Source organism: Somniosus microcephalus, chromosome 8 (assembly GCF_052327205.1).
Source record: "Somniosus microcephalus isolate GS21.2 chromosome 8, FLI_Smic_1.0, whole genome shotgun sequence".
Classification (NCBI taxonomy): Eukaryota; Metazoa; Chordata; class Chondrichthyes; order Squaliformes; family Somniosidae; genus Somniosus; species Somniosus microcephalus.
Window position 1 is genome coordinate 72351981 of NC_140994.1, and position 25382 is coordinate 72377362.

At 45.2% G+C, this 25382-nt stretch overlaps 1 protein-coding gene and 1 pseudogene across 1 annotated transcript in view; both read left to right on the forward strand.

Moving 5' to 3' along the window:
* Nucleotides 1-25382, forward strand: part of asah2 (N-acylsphingosine amidohydrolase 2) — a 138421-nt gene that overhangs the window by 101140 nt on the left and 11899 nt on the right. The window contains exon 20 of the mRNA XM_085994878.1: nucleotides 4489-4577. Within this exon, the coding sequence (XP_085851004.1) occupies nucleotides 4489-4577 (89 nt within the window). The remainder of the gene's footprint in view (nucleotides 1-4488; nucleotides 4578-25382) is intronic.
* LOC147113645 (uncharacterized) lies at nucleotides 6339-7898 on the forward strand (annotated as a pseudogene).

Below are 25382 nucleotides of genomic sequence, written 5' to 3' on the forward strand. Positions count from 1 at the left end.
GGATAAGACGTTCGATGAGATTGTTACTGTCCTGAAAGATCATCTAAACCCCACGCCGCTGATGCTAGCGGAACGATTTAAATTTTACGACAGAAGGCAGCTACAGCATGAAAGCAATGCTGATTATTTGCTGGAATTGCGTAAATTAGCGAAATATTGCCAGTTTGGAACGGGACTGACAGAGGCACTTCGAGACAAATTTGTGTGTGGTTTATTTAAACAGGATACACAAAAGCGACTGCTCGAGGAGAATGAGCTGACGCTTGAGAAGGCGGTCACTATGGCAGCAGCACACGAAGCCGCAGCGAGAGGCACGGCAGTAATGCAGCTACGGTCACCGGAGCTCAGTGCACACAAATTGGGTGTGAGTTCTGGCAAATGTTATCGTTGTGGAAAGACAACGCATGATCAGAACCAGTGTTGGTTTAAAAACCAAGAATGTAGAACTTGTGGTAGGCTTGGACATATAGCTAGAGTATGCAGGTCAGCGAAGAAGACCAGCAACAAGAAGTCACCGCAAGGAAAATATGCAAAGGTACACAAGGTGGCCGAACAGGAGTCCGATTCAGACGCTAGCAGTAATGAACTGGCTAGCTTAAGCTGTAATGAACTGGCTAGCTTAAGAGTACTCAACGCTGGTAAGGGTGCAGACCTCCAGACAATTTGGGTCACTCTTCAGATAGAAGGAGTCCAAGTAAAACTGGAATTGGACACTGGATTGGCATTGATGGTCATAAATAAGAAAGATTACGGAAAGTTATTCCAACATATTCCCCTACAGGATACGGGGATTAGATTGAAAACATACACGGGGCAAAGAGTGTACCCCATCGGGAAAATAGAGGTTGCAGTGGTCCACAAGGGCGAAGACAGTCAAATAATGGACTTATATGTGATATCTGAAGGAGGTCCTCCACTACTAGGACGGGAGTGGATTAGGAAAATGAATATGGACTGGCATTTCCTACAAACAATAACGAGTGAGAACTCGGTGAAGATAGTCGGCCCAGACTCTGGAACGGATGATGGTAAGCCCAACTCAGGTGCAAAAGACAAAGTTTCAGCACAGAATTCCACTGAGCAACAACAACATAGTTTAACTGTGGATTCTGAGTCTGGCAAGTCTACTGATGTGCCCATTTCTGAGGGACACCGGGCTCGAACTCAACTCCATTTCAAACTACAACAGCAATTAGAACAAATGCTTCGCCGTTTTGAGCAAGAGTTGAATGCAACGAAAGAGTTCTTTGATATAGAGTTGGAGAATCTGGAAAGACAACAGAAGCAGCTGATGGAGAAAATGGAGCAGGAGCACACAAAACGTCTGATGTCAGAGGAGTTAACGGTCAGCCAACTCCTACATATGCTGAAGGACAGGACTCTGAAATGGGAAAAACTTGAACACGAACTTCAATATTCAAACGAAAGGGGTTCGGAGCTCTCAAAGGTTATTGGAAGAGCTGAGGTGGCAACACAGACTGAGATGACTGCAACAGAGCAGCCCTTGGATGCCAAAAGTACGCTGACTCACGTCAACGTAGAACAACAGACCGCTGAAACAGCTGCTCCGGTAGAGGGATTGAATAGTCCGATCAATCAATCTCCAAAAGAAGTTGAAGTAGTAAAATCTCAAATGAGGTCATTAGTAAACGACTTGCTGAAAGCCCAGAAAAAGCTGGATGAAGAGGTACGCATGAAGAAGTCTCTTCAGGAAAGATGTCTGGACTTGGAACAAAAGCTGGCTAACGCCCAGCTGGGTATGGAGGAAATAGAAGACCCTCTCGCTGGCCTAGATCAGGACGACACCGAATATTACTATGTCCTGTCCTGCCCAACTTGTAACTTCGACTCCCACCATACAGAAATCATGGAGGAGCACCGAAAGTCTACGGAACATCGGGAGAAGGTGGCTCTACTACGGAAAAAGGAGGGAGAGAAGGAGGAACTGCGCATGCAGCTGGCAGCTGACAGTGGAGCCCAGAGAGTCTCCAAGAAGCAGAAAAGGAAAAGTCGAAACAGAAGATGACCCATCTGAACCATTATTACCTCTACCAGATCACACACGTGGTCCCTCCGAACGGAGCCAATTCAGTTCGGAAGTTCAAACTGTTAAATCCATGGAAGGACTATTGAATGAGTCACTCCAGCAACGTGAACCGACTCCACCACAGAGATTGAATCTGTGAACTGTTTTCCGCAGAGACTGAATCTGTGATCTGTTTTGACATGAAGTTATCTATGTATCTATGTTATTCTGTTATGTAAACCTGAAGTTATATATGTATATATGTTATTACGTTATGTTAAATGGGGAGATGACTGTAAAGCTAGGAAGGGAGGAATGTTGTGTATGTAATATGTGTGCTACTTTGAACCTATGGACAGGACTGCACTACTTGTTGGGCGTAGTGATACGCAGTACCACTCCTGGCCATAGGGGTATAAATAGTACTGTGGGTACTGATCTCCCCTCAGTTCCCGCCTGTGGGCATGAAGTAAAGACCTACGTATAGTCCCTACCTCCAACCAGTAAAGACCTGTTTGAGTTATACGTTTAAGTCTTTGTGTTAATTGTTCAATACAATACACATACTTAACAAAAATGGTTATAGTTTCTTGAAATAAGCAGCAGGTTTTGGGGGTTGTCTTCAGATGGTGCGTGACATTTCTTGGTCTAAGTCTTAATTTGCTCCTTGTACTGTAGGTAGGTTTCAACCAGTGTGTGCAGCCCTTAAGGAGCTGGTGTCACTGCACTGATGGTGGAAGATTTTTATATTTAGATGTTCATAAAATCTCAAAATCCATATGGATGAAAAAGACCATTCAACCCATCTTAGTTCATTCATCCAGAAAGAGCTACATTCTCCCAACTGCAGTATCTAATTGTTTATTAAATAATTTTACCTCCATTACTCTATCTGGAAGTCCACACCATATATTGATCACTCCTTGGGGGTAATTTTAACTCTGGGCGATGGTGTAAAATGGGAAAAAGTGAATTGGTCGCCCATTATACCCGATTTTCCCTTCCATTGACTTCAGTGGTATAGTGGGCTCCCTTGCTTTCACCGATGGCTAAATAGAAAATGAATCATTACACTGGGACTGTCACACACAAGAGCTGAACAGTCTTACCATTCTGGGATTGTTACTGCTTTGCTTGTAGGAAATCCACATCAGTTTATATTCTGGTTTTATCACCGTCTTTCTGTGCAGTATTAAAAATGCACACGGGAGATTTTCCATTCTTCTTTTCACTACTTCATTAATGAAACTAATTTGACAAGTGGATTAGAGAAGGGGATACAAGACCAAGTGCAACACCAAGTAGAGTGTTTACAATAAGGTGAGTGAGATTAAGCATCCAGAAAGACGATAAGTCCTGATTTTCAAACTGAGGCTGCGCTCACTCATAGAATGGATGCAACCTCACCGGGGAAAGGAAGGGGGGCAGTCAGCCCTCAGAGTTTTGTGAGGTAAGCCCCTCCTTTTAGACCCCATGCAGAGGGAATCAGATCAGCAGCATTATTGGGGTGGGAATCGCTAAATCCTGTCGAGCAGCAGCTCTTAAAGCTGGCAGTTCCCCCTCGACACATGCCCACATTCCAACCAGCAGACCTGCCACATAGCTGCTGAGGAGCCCGTGTGAGATCATAGAAACAGGAGTAGGTCATTTAGCCCCTCGAGCCTGTTCCACCATTCAACTAGATTATGGTTGATCTGTATCTTAACTACATCCACCTGCCTTTTGTTCTGTAACCCTTAATATCCTTGCCTAACAAACATCTATCAATCTCAATCTTGAAATTTTCAATTGACCTCGACTCAACAGCTTTTTCGGGGAGAGAGTTCCAGATTTCCACTACCCTTTGTGTGATGAAGTGCTTCCTGACATCACCCCTGAATGGTCTAGCTCTAATTTTACAACTATGTCCCCTTGTTCTGGCCTCCCTCACCAGAGGAACCAGTTTCTCTCCATCTACCCTATCAATTCCTTTAATCATCTTCAACACCTCAATTAGATCACCCCTCAATCTTTTATATTCAAGGCAGTCTCTGTATTGATTCAGCGATCCCGATGAGATTGGTGCCGTGAAGACTGCAGGAGAAATCGCCTGGAGATCAGCACATACTGCCTGTACAATTCCTCTTTATAACAGGAGGCCCATGGTCGGTAAGAGCATTCATGAACTGGCACACTCTGTCCTGCGGCAGGTCTGGGGCCTGGACTCCAGGCGGCTGCACAGGGGTGGAGCTGTGAGCTGTCAGATCAGCTGATTAATCATCTGTTGTAGGACAAGCGGACCTTGCTGGCGAGAGAAAGGTTTTTGCAGATAATCAGGAATGGGAACACGGATGATCAGGATTCCATTGTCATTTAGATTAACTATTGATCCAGTCCCCTACCGAATTCATTTGTTCATATAAGCGCATCGATAACTTGGCCTGACGATTTTTCATATTTGTGTAATACTGCATCTGTTTTAGGCTGATGGAACATTTCTGACAGTAGAAAAGTATGATAATGGCACCAGTAATTGGATTGTGATGTACAATGATGCTTCCTGGGAAACCAGGTAAGTCTCCTTTATCATTTGTCATTGGCTACAGCCAGGCTGTCATTAGAATTAAATCCAAACAAGATATTTTCATTTACTATCCAACTTTTCCCATGAAATCAATGTACTCTAATTCAAACTAAACCTTTAGATAAAGAAATAAAAACCAAAAATGCTGGAAATACACGCAGGTCAGGCAGCATCTGTGGAGAGAGAAACAGTTAACGTTTCAGGTCGATGACCTTTCATCAGAACTGGAAAAAGTTAGAGATGTAACAGGTTTTAAGCAAGACTCCTTTCTAACCCAGTATGTAAGAAGCCCAACAAGGGAGGATTCACTACTGAATCTGGTAATGGGGAATGAACCAGGGCAAATAAGAGAACGAAAAATAGGGGAACATCTAGGCAATAGTGATGATACAATATGGTTTAGGATAATAATTGAGAAGGACATAGCATGATAAAGACCAGGATAATAGATTGGAGAAAAGCTGATATTGATGGGCTGAGAATGGAAATTTGGGAAATTAAATGGACAACAATATTGGCAAACAATGATGTAGAACAGCAATGGGAAACATTTAAAAAGGTGTTCAACAGGATCCAGGAAAAATATATTCTACTAAAAAACAAGAACAAGTAAAACACTAATGAGACACCATAGATCAATAAAGACATGAAGGAAAAATTGAGGGTAAGGAAAGAGACATACACTAAGTACATGGGCAGCAGGGGAGAGCATAGTAGTTGGTTATATTACTGGACTAATAATCCAGAGGCTTGGACTAATAATCCAGAGACGTGAATTCAAATCTCACTACGGCAGCTGTGGAATTTAAATTCAATTAATTAAATAAATCTGGAATAAAAAGCTAGTATCAGTAATGGCTACCATAAAACTACCGGAATGTCGTAAAAATCCATCTGGTTCACTAATGCCCTTCAGGGAAGGAAATCTGCCGTCCTTACCCGGTCTGGCCTATACGTGACTCCAGACCCACAGCAATGTGCTTGACTCTTAACTGCCCTCTGAAATGGCCAAGCAAGTCACTCAGTTGTACACAGCCGCTACCAAAAGAAATAATAAGAATAAAACCGTACGGACCACCCGGCATCGACCTTGGCACCGGCTTCGGACATGACAAAGGCACACCCAGCCCAGTCAACCCTGCAAAGTCTTCCTCACTAACATCTGGGGACGTGTGCCAAAATTGGGAGAGCTGTCCCACAGACTAGTCAAACAATAGCCCAACATAGACATACTCACAGAATCATAGCTTCCAGCCAATGTCCCAGATTCCTCCATCACCATTCCTGGGTATGTCCTGTCCCACCGGCAGGACAGACCCACCAGAGGTGGTGGCACAATGGTATACAGTCGGGAGGGAGTGGCCCTGAGAGTCCTCAACATTAAAGTCTGTTGGCTTCAGGTCAAACATGGGCAAGGAAACCTCCTGCTGATTGCCATCTACCGCCCTCCCTCAGCTGATGAATCCGTACTCCTCCATGTTGAACACCACATGAAAGAAGCACTGAGGCTAGCAAGGGCACAGAATGTACACTGGGTGGGGACTTCAATGTAGATCACCAAGAGTGGCTCAGTAGCACCACTACTGGCCGAGCCCTGAAGGACATAGCTGCCAGACTAGGACTGCGGCAGGTTGTGAGAGAACCAACACGAGGGAAAAACCTACTTGACCTCATCCTCACCAATGTGCCTGTTGCAGATGCAGTCCATGAGAGCATTGGTAGCAGTGACCACCGCATAGTCCTGTGGAGATGAAATCTCGTCTTCACACTGAGGACACCCTCCATCATGTTGTGTGGCACTACCAGCGTGCTAAATGGGATAGATTCGGAACTGATCTAGCAGCTCAAAACTGGGCACCCAGAAGGCGCTGTGGGCCATCAGCAGCAGCAGAATTGTATTCCACCACAATCTGTAACCTCATGGCCCGGCATATCCCTCACTCTACCATTACCATCAAACCAGGGGATGAAACCTGGTTCAATGAGGGGTGCAGAAGAGCTTGCCAGATGCAGCACCAGGCGTACCTAAAAAAGAGATGCCAACCTGGGGAAGCTGCAACACAGGACTACATGCATGCTAAAAAGTGGAAGCAGCATGCTATAGACAGAGCTAAGGGATCCCACAATCAACGGATCAGATCAAAGCTCTGCAGTCCTGCCACGTCCAGTCATGAATGGCGGTGGACAATTAAACAACTAACGGGAGGAGGAGGCTCCATGAATATCCCCATCCTCAATGATGGTGGAGCCCAGTACACGAGTGCAAAAGACAAAGCTGAAGCATTTGCAAACATCTTCAGCCAGAAGTGCTGAGTGGATGATCCATATCGGCCTCCTCCTGAGGTCCCCAGCATCACAGAAGCCAGTCTTAAGCCAATTCAATTCACTTGACGTGATATCAAGAAATGGCTGACCGCACTGGATACAGCAAAAGCTATGGGCCCCGACAACATCCCGGTTGTCGTGCTGAAGACTGGTGCTCCAGAACCAGCCGCGCCTCTAACCAAGCTGTTCCAGTACAGCTACAACACTGGCATCTATCCGACAATGTGGAAAACTGCCCAGGTATGTCCTGTCCACAAAAAGCAGGACAAATTCAATCTGGCCTATTACTGCCCCATCAGTCTACTCGCGATCATCAGCAAAGTGATGGAAGATGTCGACAGTGTTATCAAGTGACACTTACTCACCAATAACCAACCAGGGGAGGTGGTGGCGTAGTGGTTATGTCACTAGGCTAGTAAGCCAGAGGCTCAGTCAAATGCTCTGAGGATATGGGTTCAAATCCCACCACGGCAGCTGGTGGAATTTAAATTCAATTTAATTCTGGAATGAAATGTTAGTCTTAGTAATGGCGACCATGATACCATTGTCGATTGTTGCAAAAACCCATCTGGTTCACTAATGTCCTTTAGGGAAGGAAATCTGTCGTCCTTACCTGGTCTGGCCTACATGTGACTCCAGACCCACAGCAATGTGGTTGACTCTTAATGCCCTCTGAAATGGCCTAGCAAGCCACTCAGTTGTAAACAACCGCTATGAAAAACAATAAGAACAGCATTGTGGGTGTACCTACACCATATGGACTGCAGCAGTTCAAGAAGGCAGCTCACCACCATCTTCTCAAGGGCAATTAGGGATGGGCACTAAATGCAGGCTTAGCCAGCGACGCCCACATCCCATCAATGAATAAATTTAAAAAAAAACAATCAATGATGCTCAGTTTGGGTTCCGCCAGGACCACATGGCTCCCGACCTCATTACAGCCATGGTCCAAACATGGACAAAAGAGCTGAATTCCAGAGGTGAGGCGAGAGTGACTGTCCTTGACATCAAGGCAGCATTTGACCAAGTGTGGCATCAAGGAGTCCTAGTAAAATTGAAGTCAATGGGGATCAGGGGGAAAACTCTCCACTGGCTGGAGTCATACCTAGCACAAAGGAAGATGGCTGTAGTAGTTGGAGGTCAATCATCTCAGCCCCAGGACAGCGACATCGCTGCAGGAGTTGCTCAGGGCAATGTCCTAGGCCCAACCATCTTCAGCTGCTTCATTAATGACCTTCCCTCCATCATAACGTCAAAAGTGGGGATGTTCGCTGATGACTGCACAGTGTTCAGTGCCATTCACAACTCCTCAGATAATGAAGCAGTCCATGCCCGCATGCAACAAGACCTGGACGACGTTCAGGCTTGGGCTGATAAGTGGCAAGTAACATTCGCACCACACAAGTGCCAGGCAATGACTATCTCCAACAAGCGAGAGTCTAACCACTGCCCCTTGACATTCAATGGCACTACCATCACCGAATCCTCCACCATCAACATCCTGGAGATCACCATTGACCAGAAACTTAACTGGACCAGCCACATAAATACTGTGGCTACAAAAGCAGTTCAGAGGCTGGTATTCTTCGGCGAGTGTCTCACCTTCTGACTCTCCAAAGCCTTTCCACCATCAACAAGGCACAAGTCAGGAGTGTATGGAATTCTCTCCACTTGCCTGGATGAGTGCAGCTCCAACAACACTCAAGAAGCTCGATACTATCCAGGACAAAGCAGCCCACTTGATTGACACCCCATCCACCACTTTAAACATTCACTCCCTCCACCACTGGCGTACCGTGGCTGCAGTGTGTACCATCTACAAGATGCACTGCAGCAACTCGCCAAGGCTTCTTCGGCAGCTCCTCCCAAACCCGCAACCGCCACCATCTAGAAGAACAAGGGCAGCAGGTGCATGGGAACACCATCCCCTCCAAGTTACACACCATCCTGACTTGGAAGTATATCGTCGATCCTTCATCGTCGCTGGGTCAAAATCCTGGAGCTCCCTACCTAACAGCGCTGTGGGAGTACCTTCACCACAAGGACTGCAGCAGTTCAAGAAGGCGGCTCACCACCACCTTCTCGAGGGCAATTAGGGATGGGCAATAAATGTTGGCCTTGCCAGCGGTGCCCACATCCCATAAACGAATAAAAATAAAATTAGGGATGGGCAATAAAGGCTGGCTTTGCCAACAACGCCCACATCCCAGGAACGAATATTAAAAAAAATGGAGAATATGAAGAGACTAGGAGATAAGCCAAAAAACATTTAGAAAGGTAAAGTGAAACGATGAAATTAAATGATCAAAGAACATAAAACAAAATAGTAAAATATTCTACAGGCACATAAATAAAAAATGGAAAATCGGGATGGGAACAGGGCCACTAAGGCAGTGGTTCTCAAACTTTTTTGGTTGAAAGACCCTTTTTCAAATAGAATAGTAATCGCAAATACCCCATCTAAATTGTTATTGTATTGATACTGTACCAGGATCTTCTGACAATGAATTGCAAAATAACTATGGTGACATTTACAAAACGGGATGTACGTATAAAATGATAGTGATTTTAAAGCATTGGTTTTTTAAAATTACAAATGTATTGGTTATTCAGAGTATTCAAGTGCTGCCCAGATTCTTCTGTCAGATTAGCTCCTTGGCCAGCCCTTGACTGTAGACAGACAGATCTAATGTAATGTATGTCCGACTAACAGGGCCTGTTTTTCTGGCCGTATCCCAGTGCTGCTGCAGCCGGATGGTAGTTGGGATGGGATCTTTGTTTACAGATGATCGGTTCCTCTCTGAACAATTGGCGCTGCTCCTGATCCTTATCTTTACATAGAAAAAAAGGCTGCATCTTGTAAGTTTGATCTTGGCTGGCAGCACTGCATATCTGTGGTAAAATTATCTGAAAGCAATGATCATTCAAAACTCCAAGGGCTTCTTTATATTTTAAGTCCTTCTGTTATCTTGCTCCAAGTGAGTCAAGGCATTCACAAATGGTTGAATTTATGGGCAGACGTACACTGTTTACAGCTTGTAAGTGAAGATTATAATGTGAGAGAGCAGTTGCAACATGATCAAGAAAGGTTTCAAAAGTGACATAAACCAGTTATATCAGTAAGTATATTCAGTCTGGCAGTGACAAAAGACCCTGTTGCTGGCGGTGGCATTGCGGCGGCTGCTGGTCCGCAGTCTTTTTCTCTCCCTCCTTCTCCTCTTCTTCCTGCAGTGCACAGCCGCTGCTGCTGCCGCCATGGTAACCATTCACCACCCCGTTCAGCAGCACCCGACTGCTCTGTACCAGCTCGCTCTCCATCACCGATAAGGCCATAACAAAAGCAAACCAAGCACTAGGGTTTATTTCTAGAGGGATACAATTGAAAAGTAGGGAAGTTATGCTAAACCTGTATCGAATCTTGGTTAGACCACACTTCGAGTACTGTGTACAGTTCTGGTCGCCATATTATAAAAAGGATATAGAGGCACTGGAGAGGGTACAGAGACGATTTACAAGGATGATACCAGAAATGCAAGGGTATACCTATCAGGAAAGGATGAAGAGGCTGGGTCTCTCTTCTCTTGAAAAGAGAAGGCTGAGGGGTGACCTAATAGAGGTCTTTAAAATTATGAAAGGTTTTGATAGAGTGGATACAGAGAGAAAGTTTCCACTTGTGGGGAAGAGCATAACTAGAGACCATCAATATAAGATAGTCACCAAGAAATGAAATTGGGAATTCAGAAGAAACTTCTTTACCCAGAGAGTGGTGAGAATGTGGAACTCGCTACCACAGAGAGTAGTTGAGGTGAATAGTAAAGATGCATTTAAGGGGAAACTAGATACATGTAAGTATATGAGGGAGAGGGAAATAGAGGGTTATGCTAATACTTAGATGAAGAAGGATGGGAGGAGGCTCGAATGGAGCATAAATGTACTGCTTGGGCAGTTTGGCTTGTTTCTGTGCCATATATCCTAAGTAATTACTGAGGCTGGGAAAGGAGGGAGGGGAGGAAAGAACAAAAGGGAAGATCTGTGATAGGGTGGAAGGCAGGAGTGGTTAAACGGCAAAAGGATGATGGTGCAAGGCAAAAGTGGGTGGCAAAAGGACCCTTCTTAAAATCCACCTCTTTGACCAAGCTTTAAATAAAGGATATTGACATTGAAATTTTTCACTCTCCTATACCACCTGCCTGGCTTCAATGTTCAACCTCCTGCAGTTCAGGAGGAGGAATTCCAATCCACTGGTCCCTCACCCCAAGGGGAGGAATTCCAATCCACTGGTCCCTCACCCCAAGGGGAGGAATTCCAATCCACTGGTCCCTCACCCCAAGGGGAGGAATTCCAATCCACTGGTCCCTCACCCCAAGGGGAGGAATTCCAATCCACTGGTCCCTCACCCCAAGGGGAGGAATTCCAATCCACTGGTCCCTCACCCCAAGGGGAGGAATTCCAATCCACTGGTTCCTCACCCCAAGGGGAGGAATTCCAATCCACTGGTCCCTCACCCCAAGGGGAGGAATTCCAATCCACTGGTCCCTCACCCCAAGGGGAGGAATTCCAATCCACTGGTCCCTCACCCCAAGGGGAGGAATTCCAATCCACTGGTCCCTCACCCCAAGGGGAGGAATTCCAATCCACTGGTCCCTCACCCCAAGGGGAGGAATTCCAATCCACTGGTCCCTCACCCCAAGGGGAGGAATTCCAATCCACTGGTCCCTCAGCTTTACAAGGAGCTGTTTGAATCTGTCATGGCTCAGATTAATTAAAGGTTTCCTGCACACTTTCTAATAACTTGATTATTTGAAACTGCAGTATTTAGATGATTGAAAGAATTTTGAACATTGAGTGTATAAAATGAATGAATAGCCTCGGTGTGAATGTTCCGGATAACTCAGCTCCATGCTCTGGAATTCCCTACCTCACTCCCTCCTCCTCTCCACCTCCCTCTGCTTCTTTAAAACCCTTCTGAAAACCCACCTCTTTGACCAAGCTTTTGGTCATCCCTCCCAATATCTGCTTTGGCTCGGTGCCCATTAGTTACCGATGTGCCGCTGTGAAGAGCCTTGGGACATTTTTCTTTGTTAAAGGCACTGTATAAATGCCAGTAGTTGTTAATAAGTTGCCGTAAGTCTCCCAAAATCTCGAAGAAGAGCCCTGGCTGCTATCTGCCTGCTTTTGTATCGGTGGGTTGTAATTTCTTTTAAGTTGGTAACTCAGAAATTTTAAAAATGTGAACCGAACACTGAGATTTTTGTTTTAAGTATGGATCAAGTTTTCCACTCTCTCCTGTGCCCTATGATGGGGAGGTGTTAGTTTCTAAGGACACTAATGAGCCTGTACCATCAACAAAACAAACATCATAATTCCACCCATGGCCTCCATAGAAACATAGAAACATAGAAGATAGGAGCAGGAGTAGGCCATTCGGCCCCTCGAGCTTGCTCTGCCATCAATGAGATCATGGCTGATCATCCAAATTCAGTACCCTGTCCCTGCTTTCTCCCCATATCCCTTGATCCTTTTAGTCTTAAGAAATATATCCAACTCATTCTTGAATATATTTAATGAATTGACCTCAACTGCCCTGTGTGGCAGAGAATTCCACAGGTTCACCACTCTCTGGGTGAAGAAATTCCTCCTCATTTCTGTCCTAAATGGCTTACCCCTTATCCTTAGACTGTGACCCCTGGTTCTGGACTACCCCGCCATCGGGAACATCCTTCTTGCATCTAGTCTGTCTAGACCTGTTAGAATTTTATAAGTTTCAATGAGATTCCCCTCTCATTCTTCTAAACTCTAGCGAATATAAGCCTAATCGACCCAATCTCTCTTCATACATCATTCCTGCCATCCCAGGTATCAGTCTGGTGAATCTTCGCTGCACTCCCTCCATGGCAAGAACATCCTTCCTCAGATAAGGCGACCAAAACTGCGCACAAAACTCAAGGTGTGGTCTCACCAAGGCCCTGTACAACTGCAGCAAGACATCCTTGCTCCTGTACTCGAATCCTCTCGCTATGAAGGCCAACATACCATTTGCCTTCTTAACCGCCTGCTGCAGCTGCATGCTTACCTTCAGCGACTGGTGCACAAGGACACCCAGGTCTCGTTGCACTTCCCCTTTTCCCAATCTATTGCTGTTCAGATAATAATCTGTCTTCCTGTTTTTGCCACCAAAGTGGATAACCTTGCATTTATCCACATTATACTGCATTTGCCATGCATCTGCCCAATCACCCAACCTGTCCAAATCATGCTGGAGTTTCTCTGCATCCTCCTCACAGCACACACGCCCACCCAGCTTTGTGTCGTCTGCAAACTTGGAGATATTACATCTAGTTCCCTTGTCTAGATCATTTATATATATTGTGAATAGCTGGGGTCCTAGCACCGATCCCTGCGGCACCCCACTAGTCACTGCCTGCCACTGTGGAAAAAGACTCGTTTATTCCAACTCTTTGCTTCCTGTCTGCCAACCAGTTCTCTATCTAAGACAGTACCTTACCCCCAATCCCATGTGCTTTAACTTGCATGCTAATCTCTTATGCGGGACCTTATCGAAAGCCTTCTGAAAGTCCAAATACACCACATCCACTGGTTCTCCCTTATCTATTCTATCAGTTACATCCTCAAAAAGTTTCAGTAGATTAGTCAAGCATGATTTACCTTTTGTAAATCCATGTTGACTTTGTCCGATCCTGCCACTGTTTCCCAAGTGCTCTGCTATTACATCTTTTATAATGGACTCCAGCATTTTCCCCACTACCGATGTCAGGCTTACCAGTCTACAATTCCCCGTTTTCTCTCTACCACCCTTTTTAAACAGGGCTTCAACCCTATCAATCGTGGTGAATCATTTTGGAATATATTGAAGTGATAAGGCTGAATAAAAACAGAAGTGTTCCTGTACAAATATGAAGTAGTATTCCATCTCCGCCATGCTCTGCTTTTCCCCACGTACTCCCTCCTCCCTGTTGCCCAGAATTTCAGATGTTGAAGCCGGTATTGATTACAGGCTCCCTCGCAATCGCTGTCTGCCCCGTCCTTCATCACCAGACATGATGTGGTTTAAGTGACTCTAGTCAGGTCCTTGTGGTTTCTTTCATGTTAAATAGGAGGGCCTCTCTCATCTAATATGTGTGCTTCATTTATTAGCGTATAAAAAAAACCCTACATAAATTAGTTTGCCCACCGTGCGGGTGTTCAAGTGAGAGACAGCTCTGGGTTGGAAATTCATGGCCTGACTAGAATTCAGTATCTGAAGTTATCGAGCTTTGAGCTTTCAAGGACAGCTCCAAGCTACGTGTCATTGTTGATAAACTGAACGGTTATTTGTCAAAATTGTTAGTTTATGTTTCCGTTCAACTTAATCAAGCTGCTGGAGTGAGAAATGACTAATTTCATGAGGCTAATGCTGATGTTGTGTCAGGAAAAGAATGTTACAGTTAAAATCAGACTTGCATTGTCGAGCAATTGAGCGCGTAATATTATTGCAGAACGTTGTTCAGCTCCAATGATCCCACAGTAGACAGGCATGTCTTTGTAAGGCTGTAGATAGGAGAGTTTGATCATGACAGGTCCTAATGTTGGGTTCATTCATATGTTTGAATAGCTGGTTCACTGCAAGTCTGCGTGTTTTAATTGACAGGCTGTGTGAGTGAGTGTGGAATAGTTAGGGAAGTGACATTGTGTGATGGACATGTAAGTGACAGGGTAGGGCTGTGATCTTTCTTACCTGTGAATGTTAAAGGAATACTTTTGCCAAATCGCCATTTACAAACCTGATCTCACACTAATATCTGAGGTGTTTTTCACATTGTTGCTGAGCTGTGCTCACAAGAGCTTTTTACGACACTAACAAGATTAAATAGAAGATGCTAAATGAAGAGTTTCTTCCAGGTTCATTTTGTGCTGACTTTACACAAGCATTTGCACATGAACTAAAACCTTGAGATTCAAAATCAAATAACAATTGATTTGTTCGTTGATAATTTCCAAAACAGGAATTGATGCAAAATGTCTTCCCGTGTATGTCTGTAAAAAGAAAATATTCTGTAGCTCATGTCCGGCACTCTGAGAGATCACCTGCAACTTCTGATATTAGTAGCTTTGCTTCAAAGGTCACAAATATATTTTACATTAATTGGAAGTAATCTTCGATATAATCAGTGACTTATGCTTTGAACCTATGAATAATTTGGGGTACAAGAATGAGATATTGAACCTTTTGATTGATTGGCCAATAAAACAATGTATTCATTGTTATAGCATCAGGCACCTGTCTCAAGCCATCAATCACACTTTTAGGAATGGTGCCTCCAGTAGCCATGCAGGTCTACTCCATGTTAGAATCTGCACTCTATTATGCTAAAAAGATGTGACCAGGCTACCACTCCTCCACAAAATGGCTCGAGCAGCATCACAAGAGCTACAGCCAGACTTGCAAGCTTTGTGCTAACATATTCGAGTGGTTGCAGCCATACCTCGATATTCTACAGTACATCAAGCCAATATGTCCGCACAGGATATCAGCAGCGAGGCTTCACGGACTGCTTCACCCGGCTTTGGATATTTTTTCCCAGCTACAGGTGTCACCTGGAGCTTGGTTGCCTGTATGAAGAAATTCAGATGCAAGGACTGTCCTTCGTTGAACCAGCCTGCATTAGGGTTGGGGAAAATGTCTTACTTGCCCATCCCCACCCCACCCCAGTGCATTTTATAAAAGTCTTCATTCCCGCATATCACCAGGCCAAATTGATGAGACATGAATAGTCCAGACTCATTTCTATCACGCAATCTTAAAAGTGGCTAAAAGAGAAGCTAAAAGGGTTGCCCCCTTGAGGCCATAGGTGCAGAATCTGCTGATGTGTCTAAAAGGGAGATAAAATTATTACAAAGCTCTCCATACCAGATTCAAGAATTAAAGTTTCGCTTTAGCGCCTCAAATGCCCGTGCGCTTTGGGGTACAGACATTGTGTGGAGGTGTCATCACCAATGGTTGCAGCTATCACTCTGTATCTCTGAAGAACCAGCCATCAGTCCTTCCTTCTCCTTCAAAGAGCTGTGTCACATTTGATTCCCTCAGGATGAAAACATCATGGGTGCTCCCCAGAATCTCTGCATAATTTTCTGGAGGTGGTCACATACCATTTGCACATTGATGGAAAATACCCTTTCCTTTTCAGCCTGCCGTAGAATTGTTGGGTGTACAAATGGCTTAATGCGTACAGACCACAGTGTTCCGTGCCTTGGGAAAGCCAATAATTTGAAAGATTGCAACTGCTTCTGCTGGAACTGTATGTAGCAAGGTGCGTGGTGGTAGGCTGCAGTTGCCTCTTCAATAGACAGGTACATGGCAAAGTGGCCAAATCCTGAGATGTCCCATGTAGGTCCCCAAGAGATGCCTGCAGTATGAGAACTAAGGGCTATGGTACCCCTTCACTGCCACTAGCTATGCAGTGTAATGATTGATTGTCCCTGGAAGTCATCCTGGATCAGATGGCACACCTTAGTCACAGCCTTTCTGTAATCCTGAACCTTCTCATCCATTGCTCCTCTTGTCATGTCCAGGTTACTGATTCTGTTGAAATAGACACAAAAATGTCTTTGGTAGATTCTGTTCTCTTTGTGCCTCTGGGCTGCCTTTCCTTGTTGTGTTCCTATAGATATCCAGCAATAACTGCTTCACCATTGCCTTTGAGCAGAAAACTCTTTTGCGCACTTCACTTCTTGCTGTGGTGATCTTTGAAATCTTCTTTTTTAATAAAAGGGGATGCAAGTCCTGAAGAATTGTATTTAAGCAAAGTAGTCCCCATTTTGTAGAAGAAAATAATAATCTCAGCAAGTTTTTTTGTTTTGATGAGGCAGTAAAAGCATTGGGCTGAAATTCAGGGGTGTGGTGGAACATGTTCTTTTTATATTTGTTCCTGGGATGTGGGCGTCATTGGCAAGGTCAGCATTTATTGCCCATCCCTAATTGCCCTTGAGAAGGTGCAGTCCGTGTGGTGAAGGTACTCCCACAGTGCTGTTAGGGAGGGCGTTCCAAGATTTTGACCCAGCGACTGTGAAGGAACAGCGATAAATTTCCAAGTCAGGATGGTGTGTGACTTGGAGGGGAACTTGGAGGTGGTGGTGTTCCCATGCGCCTGCTGCCACTGTCCTTCTAGGTGATAGCGGTCGCAGGTTTGGGAGGTGCTGCCGAAGAAGCCTTGGCGAGTTGCTGCAGTGCATCTTGTAGATGGTACATTCTGCAGCCATGGTACATCAGTGGTGGAGGGAGTGAATGTTTAAGGTGGTGGATAGGGTGTCAGTCAAGTGGGCTACTTTGTCTTGGATGGTGTCAAGCTTATGGGTTTCCTGTCTTGCCTACTGGAGAGGAGGTTGGCCCTGTCCTAAAGTCAGAGGAATGGGGTCATTTAATAAACCGGGTTGCACATTTATTAACAAGGCCTTAATGAGTTAAAGTGAGTGTTTTTGCTAATGTCATTCAACAGTTTTGGAGGGAGTGGATTCCTTAGGGCCAATAGCCCATCAGTCTGTTGACATTGTGCCACTTTAAACAACAAGAACTTGCATTTATCTAGCACCTTTAACATAATAAAACATCTCAAGGCTATATATGTGACTACTTTTTCTGCTAAAATAAACAAGGCAGGAATCTTGGGCCTCTCTCTCGTGCATTAGGATGATTTACCAAGTGAGCTTCATTATTGTTAAATCTGAAGACTTTGCCCTGAAGAAAGTCACTCTGAAAATATCATTAGAGCAATGACCTTTCCATTTCTTTATGGGAAATGTTCCTTTCTATCATGTTTATATTCCAAATCTACTCATTTGTTTATAAGCAAGAAATTCTCATGCAAATTTAAACTTTTAACTCATAGACAGAATGCCATGGTTACAGTAAAAAAGAGAAAGAACTTGCATTTATACAGTGCCTTTCATAAACTCAGGATGTCTCAAAGCGCTTTACAGCCAATGAAGTACTTTTTGAAGTGCAGTCACTGTTGTAATGTAAGAAACGCAGCAGCCAATTTGCACACAGCAAGCTCCCATGAACAGCAATGGGATAATGACCAGATAATCTGTTTTAGCGATGTTGATTGAGGGATAAATATTGGCCAGGACACCGGGGAGAACTCCCTGCTCTTCTTTGAAATAGTGCCATGGGCTCTTATATCTCCACCTGCGAGGGCAGACGGGTCCAGGTTTAACGTCTCATCCAAAAGGCAGCAGCTCCAACAATGCAGCACACTCTCAGCACTGCACTGGAGTGTCAGCCTGGATTGACTCATGGTGCAGGGCTGTATGATCCTTTACTACTGAATGTCATTTACATTTCACTATATCCCAAGTTTGACGAGGTAGTAGAATCAGGTGTCATTGTTAGAGACCGTTAATCTATGGACTCCTTAGCAGGCTGGCACTAAGTGCTGGCTCTTTGTCAACATTGTTCTTGTGACTGCTTTGCTGGCAGGTTAGTCCTGTGACTCGCTATGCCCACGGTGTCCGGCTGGCATGTTGATACTTGACTATGGTTTGTGATGGAACAGCTGGTCTTTCCAGCTGTAACCTTTGGCTTGTATGGGACTATAATGAAATGTCTTGATATATCTGTATTGCCCTCTGAGAACAGGGAGCATAGGAAACTTTCTGGGAAAGAATTGTTCCTGATTCTGTTGGCGTCTTCGATCTGTAAATCTATTTGCCAAACTTCCCCTCCTCCTTACCGCCCCCCCCCATTGAACTGGTAATGGTAACTGCTGCATGTTCTGGAAGCTTTTTGGGCCTGTTATTCAATCAGTAAATTAATTGGAAAGTCAGAGGCCTAGACATGAGTTCAAATCCCACCGTGGCAGTTGGAGAATTTGAATTTAGTTTTTTTTAATCTAGAAATAAACAGTTGGTATCAGTAAAAGTGACCATGAAGCTGTCGGATTGTTGTAAAAACCCAACTGGTTCACTCATGTCCTTTAGGGAAGGAAATTATGGCCAATATGTGACTCCAGTCCCACACCAATATGATTGACTCTTAATGCCCTCCGAAGTGATCTAGCAAGCCACTCAGTTGCATAAAACCACCAACATCTTCTCAGGGCAGGTAAGGATGGGCAATAAATGCTGGCATTGTCAGCGGTGCCCACATCCCAAGAAGGAATAAAAATCATTCTGTGGCGTATTTGTCCCTGCAACTGCACATTTCTACCACTAGATGGGGCTTCATAAGCCCCAGGGGGTGGCAGATCCCCATATCTATACCTACAGGAGCAGTACTGCACTCTGTGGAAAACTTAATCAATGCCACGGGAGGCCCACTAGTATTTGATTGACAGGTAATCACAGAATCACAGAAACCCCACAGTGCAGATAGAGGCCATTTCGGCCCATCGAGCCTGCACCGACACATATCCCACCCGATCCCCGTAACCCCTACACCAACACATATCCCACCCTATCCCCGTAACCCCACGTATTTAATCCCTCTAACACTAAGGGTCAATTTATCATAGCCAATCATCCTAACCCGCACATCTTTGGACTGTGGGAGGAAACCGGAGCACCCGGAGGAAACCCACGCAAACACGAGGAGAATGTGCAAACTCCACACAGACAGTTACCCGAGAACAAACATTTGTAGTATTTCTTGGATCTGTCGACTTGTGTGATCTTTGTTTGGCAATCTCGTGGCTCCTGACAGACCCTGTGCAATTCGCCTTGTAAAATCTTCTGAAGCTGATTTGAAATGGAGTGTGTGATTCCAACCAAAGTAAGTGTCCGTGCTCCAGCAGCACCTCAGCAGTCTCTGGCTCTGGGGAGTGACTCTAGAGTTTGGTTCGCTGCATTTTAAATTCCCTCCACTATTGCAGTATTTCGAAAGTGGATTAGCCATGCAATATTATTTCAGGCTTCATTGGAGAGCAGTTGCTGAAGTTGACACCCAAAATAATTGTGTTTGTCAACTGTTACCAATGATTTATGTATAAACTAGCTGAAGTGCCCGGCGGTGCTGAGGCTTTTTCGAGGGCATGTTGTTGTTGGAAGAGAGAGAGAGAGAGCGACTGGGGGGAAGAGAGAGAGCGACTGGGGGGAAGAGAGAGAGCGACTGGGGGGAAGAGAGAGACGGGAGGGGTGGGGGGAAGAGAGGGAGGGGAGGGGAGGGGGGAGGGAGGGGAGGGGGAGGGGAAGGGAGGGCGGGGGGGAGGGGAGGGGGAGGGGGAGGGCGGGGAAGGGAGGGAGGGGGAGGGCGGGGAAGGGAGGGAGGGGGAGAGCGGGGAAGGGAGGGCAGGGGAGGGGAAGGGAGGGCGGGGAAGGGAGGGCAGGGGGAGGGGGAGGGAGGGCGGGGGGGAGGAAGGGAGGGGGGGAAGGGAGGGGAGGGGAGGGGAGGGGGGATGGAGGGTGGGGGGGAGGGAGGGGAGGGAGGGCGGCGGGCGCCCCCCCCGAGGGTCGCGCCCCCCCGAGGGTCGCGCCCCCCCCCGAGGTGAAGACTGCCGATTGCGCGCGCAGCAGGAGCTGAGACGCGGCGTCTCTCTCGGCCGGCGGGCCCGGTTGCCAGGGCAACCGTGACGCTGACCAAGCCAGAGAGAGAGACGCCGCGTCTCAGCTGCTCCTGCTGCGCGCGCGGCCCCCCCCCCCCGAGGGTCGCGGCCCCCGAGGGTCGCGCCCCCCCCCCCCCGAGGGTCGCGGCCGCCCCCCCTCCCCCCGAAGTGAAGACCGCCGATTGCGCCCGTTGCCAGGGTAACACTGGACGCTCAGCAAGCCCCAGCAGAGAGAGACGTCTCAGCTCCTGCTGCGCGCGCACCCTAGCGGCGCTGAGCTGAGGCTCGGCCCTCCAGCCTTCGAGTGGGGCCGGGAGGTGCCTAGCTCGGGCGTGGGTGCGGAGGAGACGCCGAGGCTTCTAGGCCTACCTGGAAAAACGGGGAAAGGTAGGAAAATTAATGAGATTAGATAAGTTAATTACTTTCTAAATCATTTTTTTAAAAAACAATGTGTGTTTTAAAAGCAACGTTTTTTTTTAAGACGCAGAAAGCGGGAAAAAGAAAGGAAAAGTTTGGAATCAAGATGGCGGCGACTCACCTCGGTTCAGAACGATAAAGCCCGGCCACACGCGGGCAACCCGGCCACACGCCGATTGGCCCGGCGGCACACGCCAGCAACCCGGCGTACGATTGGTCGAGGTCGAGGTCACTCTGTCGCTAATGAGCGGATAATGAGATGCTAATGAGCGGAATGTTGAAGGTTTTTGGGATACCGCGGGCGCAATTTTAGCCCGGCCGAAACGTAAATACGCTTAAAACCGTCTCGGAAGCCTAAGCTTTCTTTGGAGGTAACGCGCGCGTAGGTACGCCCTGTAACTTTCGAGTGCATACCCGCAACGCACACGCGATGACAGACAGATAGACAGATAGACAGATAGACAGATAGACAGAAAGACAGATAGACAGATAGACAGAAAGACAGAATGACAGAAGTACCGATTTATATATATAGATAAATATAGATATAACTTTTATATTTAAAATAAATGGCCTAAAAATAACTGTCTGCGGTGGAAGCAGATTCAGTGGTAACTTTCAGAAGGGAAGTGGATATATACTTAAAAGGGAAAAAATTGCAGGGCTATGGGGAAAGGGCAGGGGAGTGCGACTGATTGGATTGCTCTTTCAAAGAGCCAGCACAGGCACGATGGCCCGAATGGCCTCCTGCTGTGCTGTATGATTCTATGATTCTAATGCAAACACAGATGGAATATTCCAGAAAGAAAAGTAGTTGGTAGGCCGGGCGATAAGTCCTGATTGATCAATAAAGGTTTTTTACATGATTGAGCAGTTCAGATCTACTATAGGCTGGAAGTTTGAATAATTTGATCGATCTTAAACTTTTAAACTATTCAGTGCCTCTAGTATCTGCCAGTAACTAATGTCACTGAACTGGCTCATGCTTAGATAATGATTACATGTTTTTCTTAGTGAAGATTGTGCATGACTGTCACTGAGTAATCGTGGTTAAGCGAGTCCTCTGCTCTGTAAGACTTTGGTTTCCCTCAGGAGCCGATGCCCTCCCAGGTGTAGAACATGTGAAGTTCTGGCAGCACAGTCCTGAAGCAGTTTTCCAAAATGAGTTATTTTTCAGTTGGAAGCCTCTTTCTTCTTCAGTTCAGCACTGCAAAACTCCAACAATGTTAGGCAGCAAAATGCAGCCCATGAGGTCGAGGCTGTGTTTATTTAAAACTTGACAGTGCAAATTCAGACAATGGTCTCGCAGAGAAACCCTCATTTCTGATTGTTCAGGGGTGACTGTTTATAACAGTGTCAGCTCACTCATCTATGGTAGCAAGGAAGAATCACGACATGAGCCATTTCTTGTTGGTGCGTGAAAACCAAAATCACGCCTTAAAATTAAAAATATCAATGTAGCAAAATGAGAGAGCCAAGGAGATATTTCTGGTACAAGAAATCTGTATTATTTATGCTTTTTTTTTACTATTTACATGTTCTTTTGAGAAATCTATGGACAGGCTTGATAATTAGTCCAATGAAAGCAATGAGTAATGGCTGGACATCAGGGACATTAGGTCCACCCATTGCAGTTTGCCCTGTACATCGGCCACAGTTGAAGTCATAAATAATATCACATTGTTTGAAAAGATGGCTAGGATAAAAACACAAGTGCGTACTTTAAAATAGACATTATTTCCACGTTTAATTTCATCTCATGATTCCCTAGGTGTATCATTAGTTGTGTTATGGATATAATAATTATATGATTAATATACTTGAAGTAATAACTCCTAATGAAAATATTGTAAGGCAAGCTACATACTATGAATTCTAAGTTACATATCATTCAAAAATATTACCATGGCAACACTTTAAAGTTGATTTGTTTTTGACACAGATCATTAAACATCTTCCACCTTTTTCAGGATAAACATTGTTTAGCATACAATGAAGTCACAGTGGGTAGATCAGTTTTCTCTGATGCATTCATCACTATAGTCAGTTCCTCATTACAAATCACATTGTATTATCTTGACCAAATTTCTCCGAGTGGCACTTATCATAGTACACAAATAGTTAATCCCGGGAACCCTGTATGCGTTGATTTCCTTGAGCATGTTATTCCCTCATCCCAGACTCGCACATCCTTCCTGCCTGGAGCACTGTCCATGTAGTCATTTCAATCAAGAGGAGTCCATACTTCTGCCGCCATTGTAATAGTACAAGTTTAAACACAAGATGAATCATGGCTCATGAAAATCTGAAAGTAGGAGTGCAAAAAGGCATAGCTGTGTAGAACAGATAAATGGATGGCCAGTTAGTAAAAACAGGATGGTTCTAATTGTCTTTCAGATGAGATGTTAAACTAAGGCCCTGTCTGGTCTGACATGTAAAAGTTCCCATGACCCTGTTTGAAGAAGAGCAGTAAGTTGTCCAGATGTCCTGGCCAACATTCCTCTCTCAACCAACACCACCAAGACGGAGTATCTGGACATCCATGCACTTGCTGTGTGTGGGAGGGACATTGCTGCATGGACATTGGCTGCCAAGGTTGCCTCCATAACCATTTCTACATTTCAAAAAAAAAGTAATCCATTGATTGTAAAGTGCTTTGGGAAGTCTTGAGGGCATGTTAAGGTGCTACATGAATGCAAGTTCTTTCTTTGTCCCTTTACTCAACCCCTACTTGAAGAAAAGCATGTGGCATTGCAAAAGGCCTGGCAAGTAACTGATGGAAGATGGAGAATTGTGATTCCTTGTCAAGGGATCTATAAAGGAACAGTTTCAGCAGTGACAGATTCAACCATTTGAAGAAAATTCTATTAGCTTCAGGCTATCACGAGTGTCTGGAAACTAAGAATGAAGGTTCCGGCAAAAGAACTAGAGGGGAGACCAGGAGAAATTTTGTTCCACAGCAAGTTGTTATGATCTGGAATGCTGTGCCTGGAAGGGTGGTGGAAACAGACTCAATAGTAACTTTCAAAAGTGATTTGGATATATACTTGAAAAGATAACATTTGCAGGGTTATGTGGGAAGAGTGAGTGTGTAGGAAAAATTGGATAGCTCTTTGGAATGGCCTCCTTCTGTGCTGCATGACTGTATGATTCTAGGAGAAGCAACAATTTGCATAGTAGGAGTTAGTACTATGGTTGAAATCTTTCATACTTTCTGATCTGTATTGGTTTTATTCAAACCCAGAAGTTGGCCTATCCTAATTACATTCCAGTCATCCTCACCATCATCTGTTTAACAGCATCAACACCTATCTGTAATTCATTCAGTGAAGAAAATTTCTGTCACTTTAGCAGGTTTCTGACTGATTCACGAATCTTCTTGCAGTTTTAGTCATTTTAGGCTGTCATGGCTAGTGAACACAGTCTGGTATCATTTAAGGCCACGTGAAAGACTGGGAGAAGGAAAAATATCTATGTTATGGGGACAGAAAATGGATTGTACAGGGACTGTCGGCTGCAGTCTCCCTGAAATGGGTCAGGAAATGGAACGACGTATTCTATATCACCCGTGCTTTGTCCTTTGATGTGATCCATATTTATTCTGCTGGAATTCTATTGAATTCAAGAAGATTTGATTCAAATTGAATGTGAGCGTTGGCTGCTGTGGTGAATGGAGAGGTGGTGCATGTTGTGACCCGAGTGCATTTTAGAAATCAGAGTTGATCTCCAGTTTGGAACTGATAAACTACATACATGCAGGGCAGTCACTTTATGGACATTTTCCTGAAGTTACAAACATTGAAGCAAGGATGGTCTGATATGCCATTCCAGTTCTTGGGGTGACTGGGAGCTCCTTCCTGCTCGGCCCGTCCTAATTTCATCCAGCTATTGCTGGATGACCACTTCAAGGGCCTGGTAGCTTTTACACTTCATTTGATTTTTATTTAAATGTTTTCTCTCGCTCCTCTTTTGAAAGGCCCGGAGTCTGTTCACACATTGTTTTTTGACCAAAATCCTTGGGAGTAGGTGTGGATGAGTGGGCGGCAGTGCCAGCCTCAAGGCCACCCGAGCACTGTGCCACACTGTCAGTCACCCGCGGAGGAGCGAGCACTGCACAACACAATCTCGGTGCCTCTCTGCGTTCTGTTTGTGGCTCCTTCTTCCAGCAGTGTGATGAAGGGGCTTTGTTTTCCCTCCAGCACCTGCCCTTAATTTAAAAGGGTTGCTATGAGGAAAATGTGACCTCTCCTTAAAGGATAAAGACTTTCTTCTTCCCTGGGCCTTGACACCCAAGTTTTTGCTCAGAGATTGTAGGAAAGATTTTCCACTTCTTTTTCCTGTTTTATTAAAATAAATATTGGCCTGGAATTTGATGCAATGACTATATTGGCGGTGGGTGTCATAAATTACACTGTCGTGCTCCCCGATCCTCCAGTGGCGAAGTCATGCCACAATTTGCTGGAAAAATTATTCAAATGCGCTGCAGTGAGCATAGCGGCAGATCGGGAATAACCAA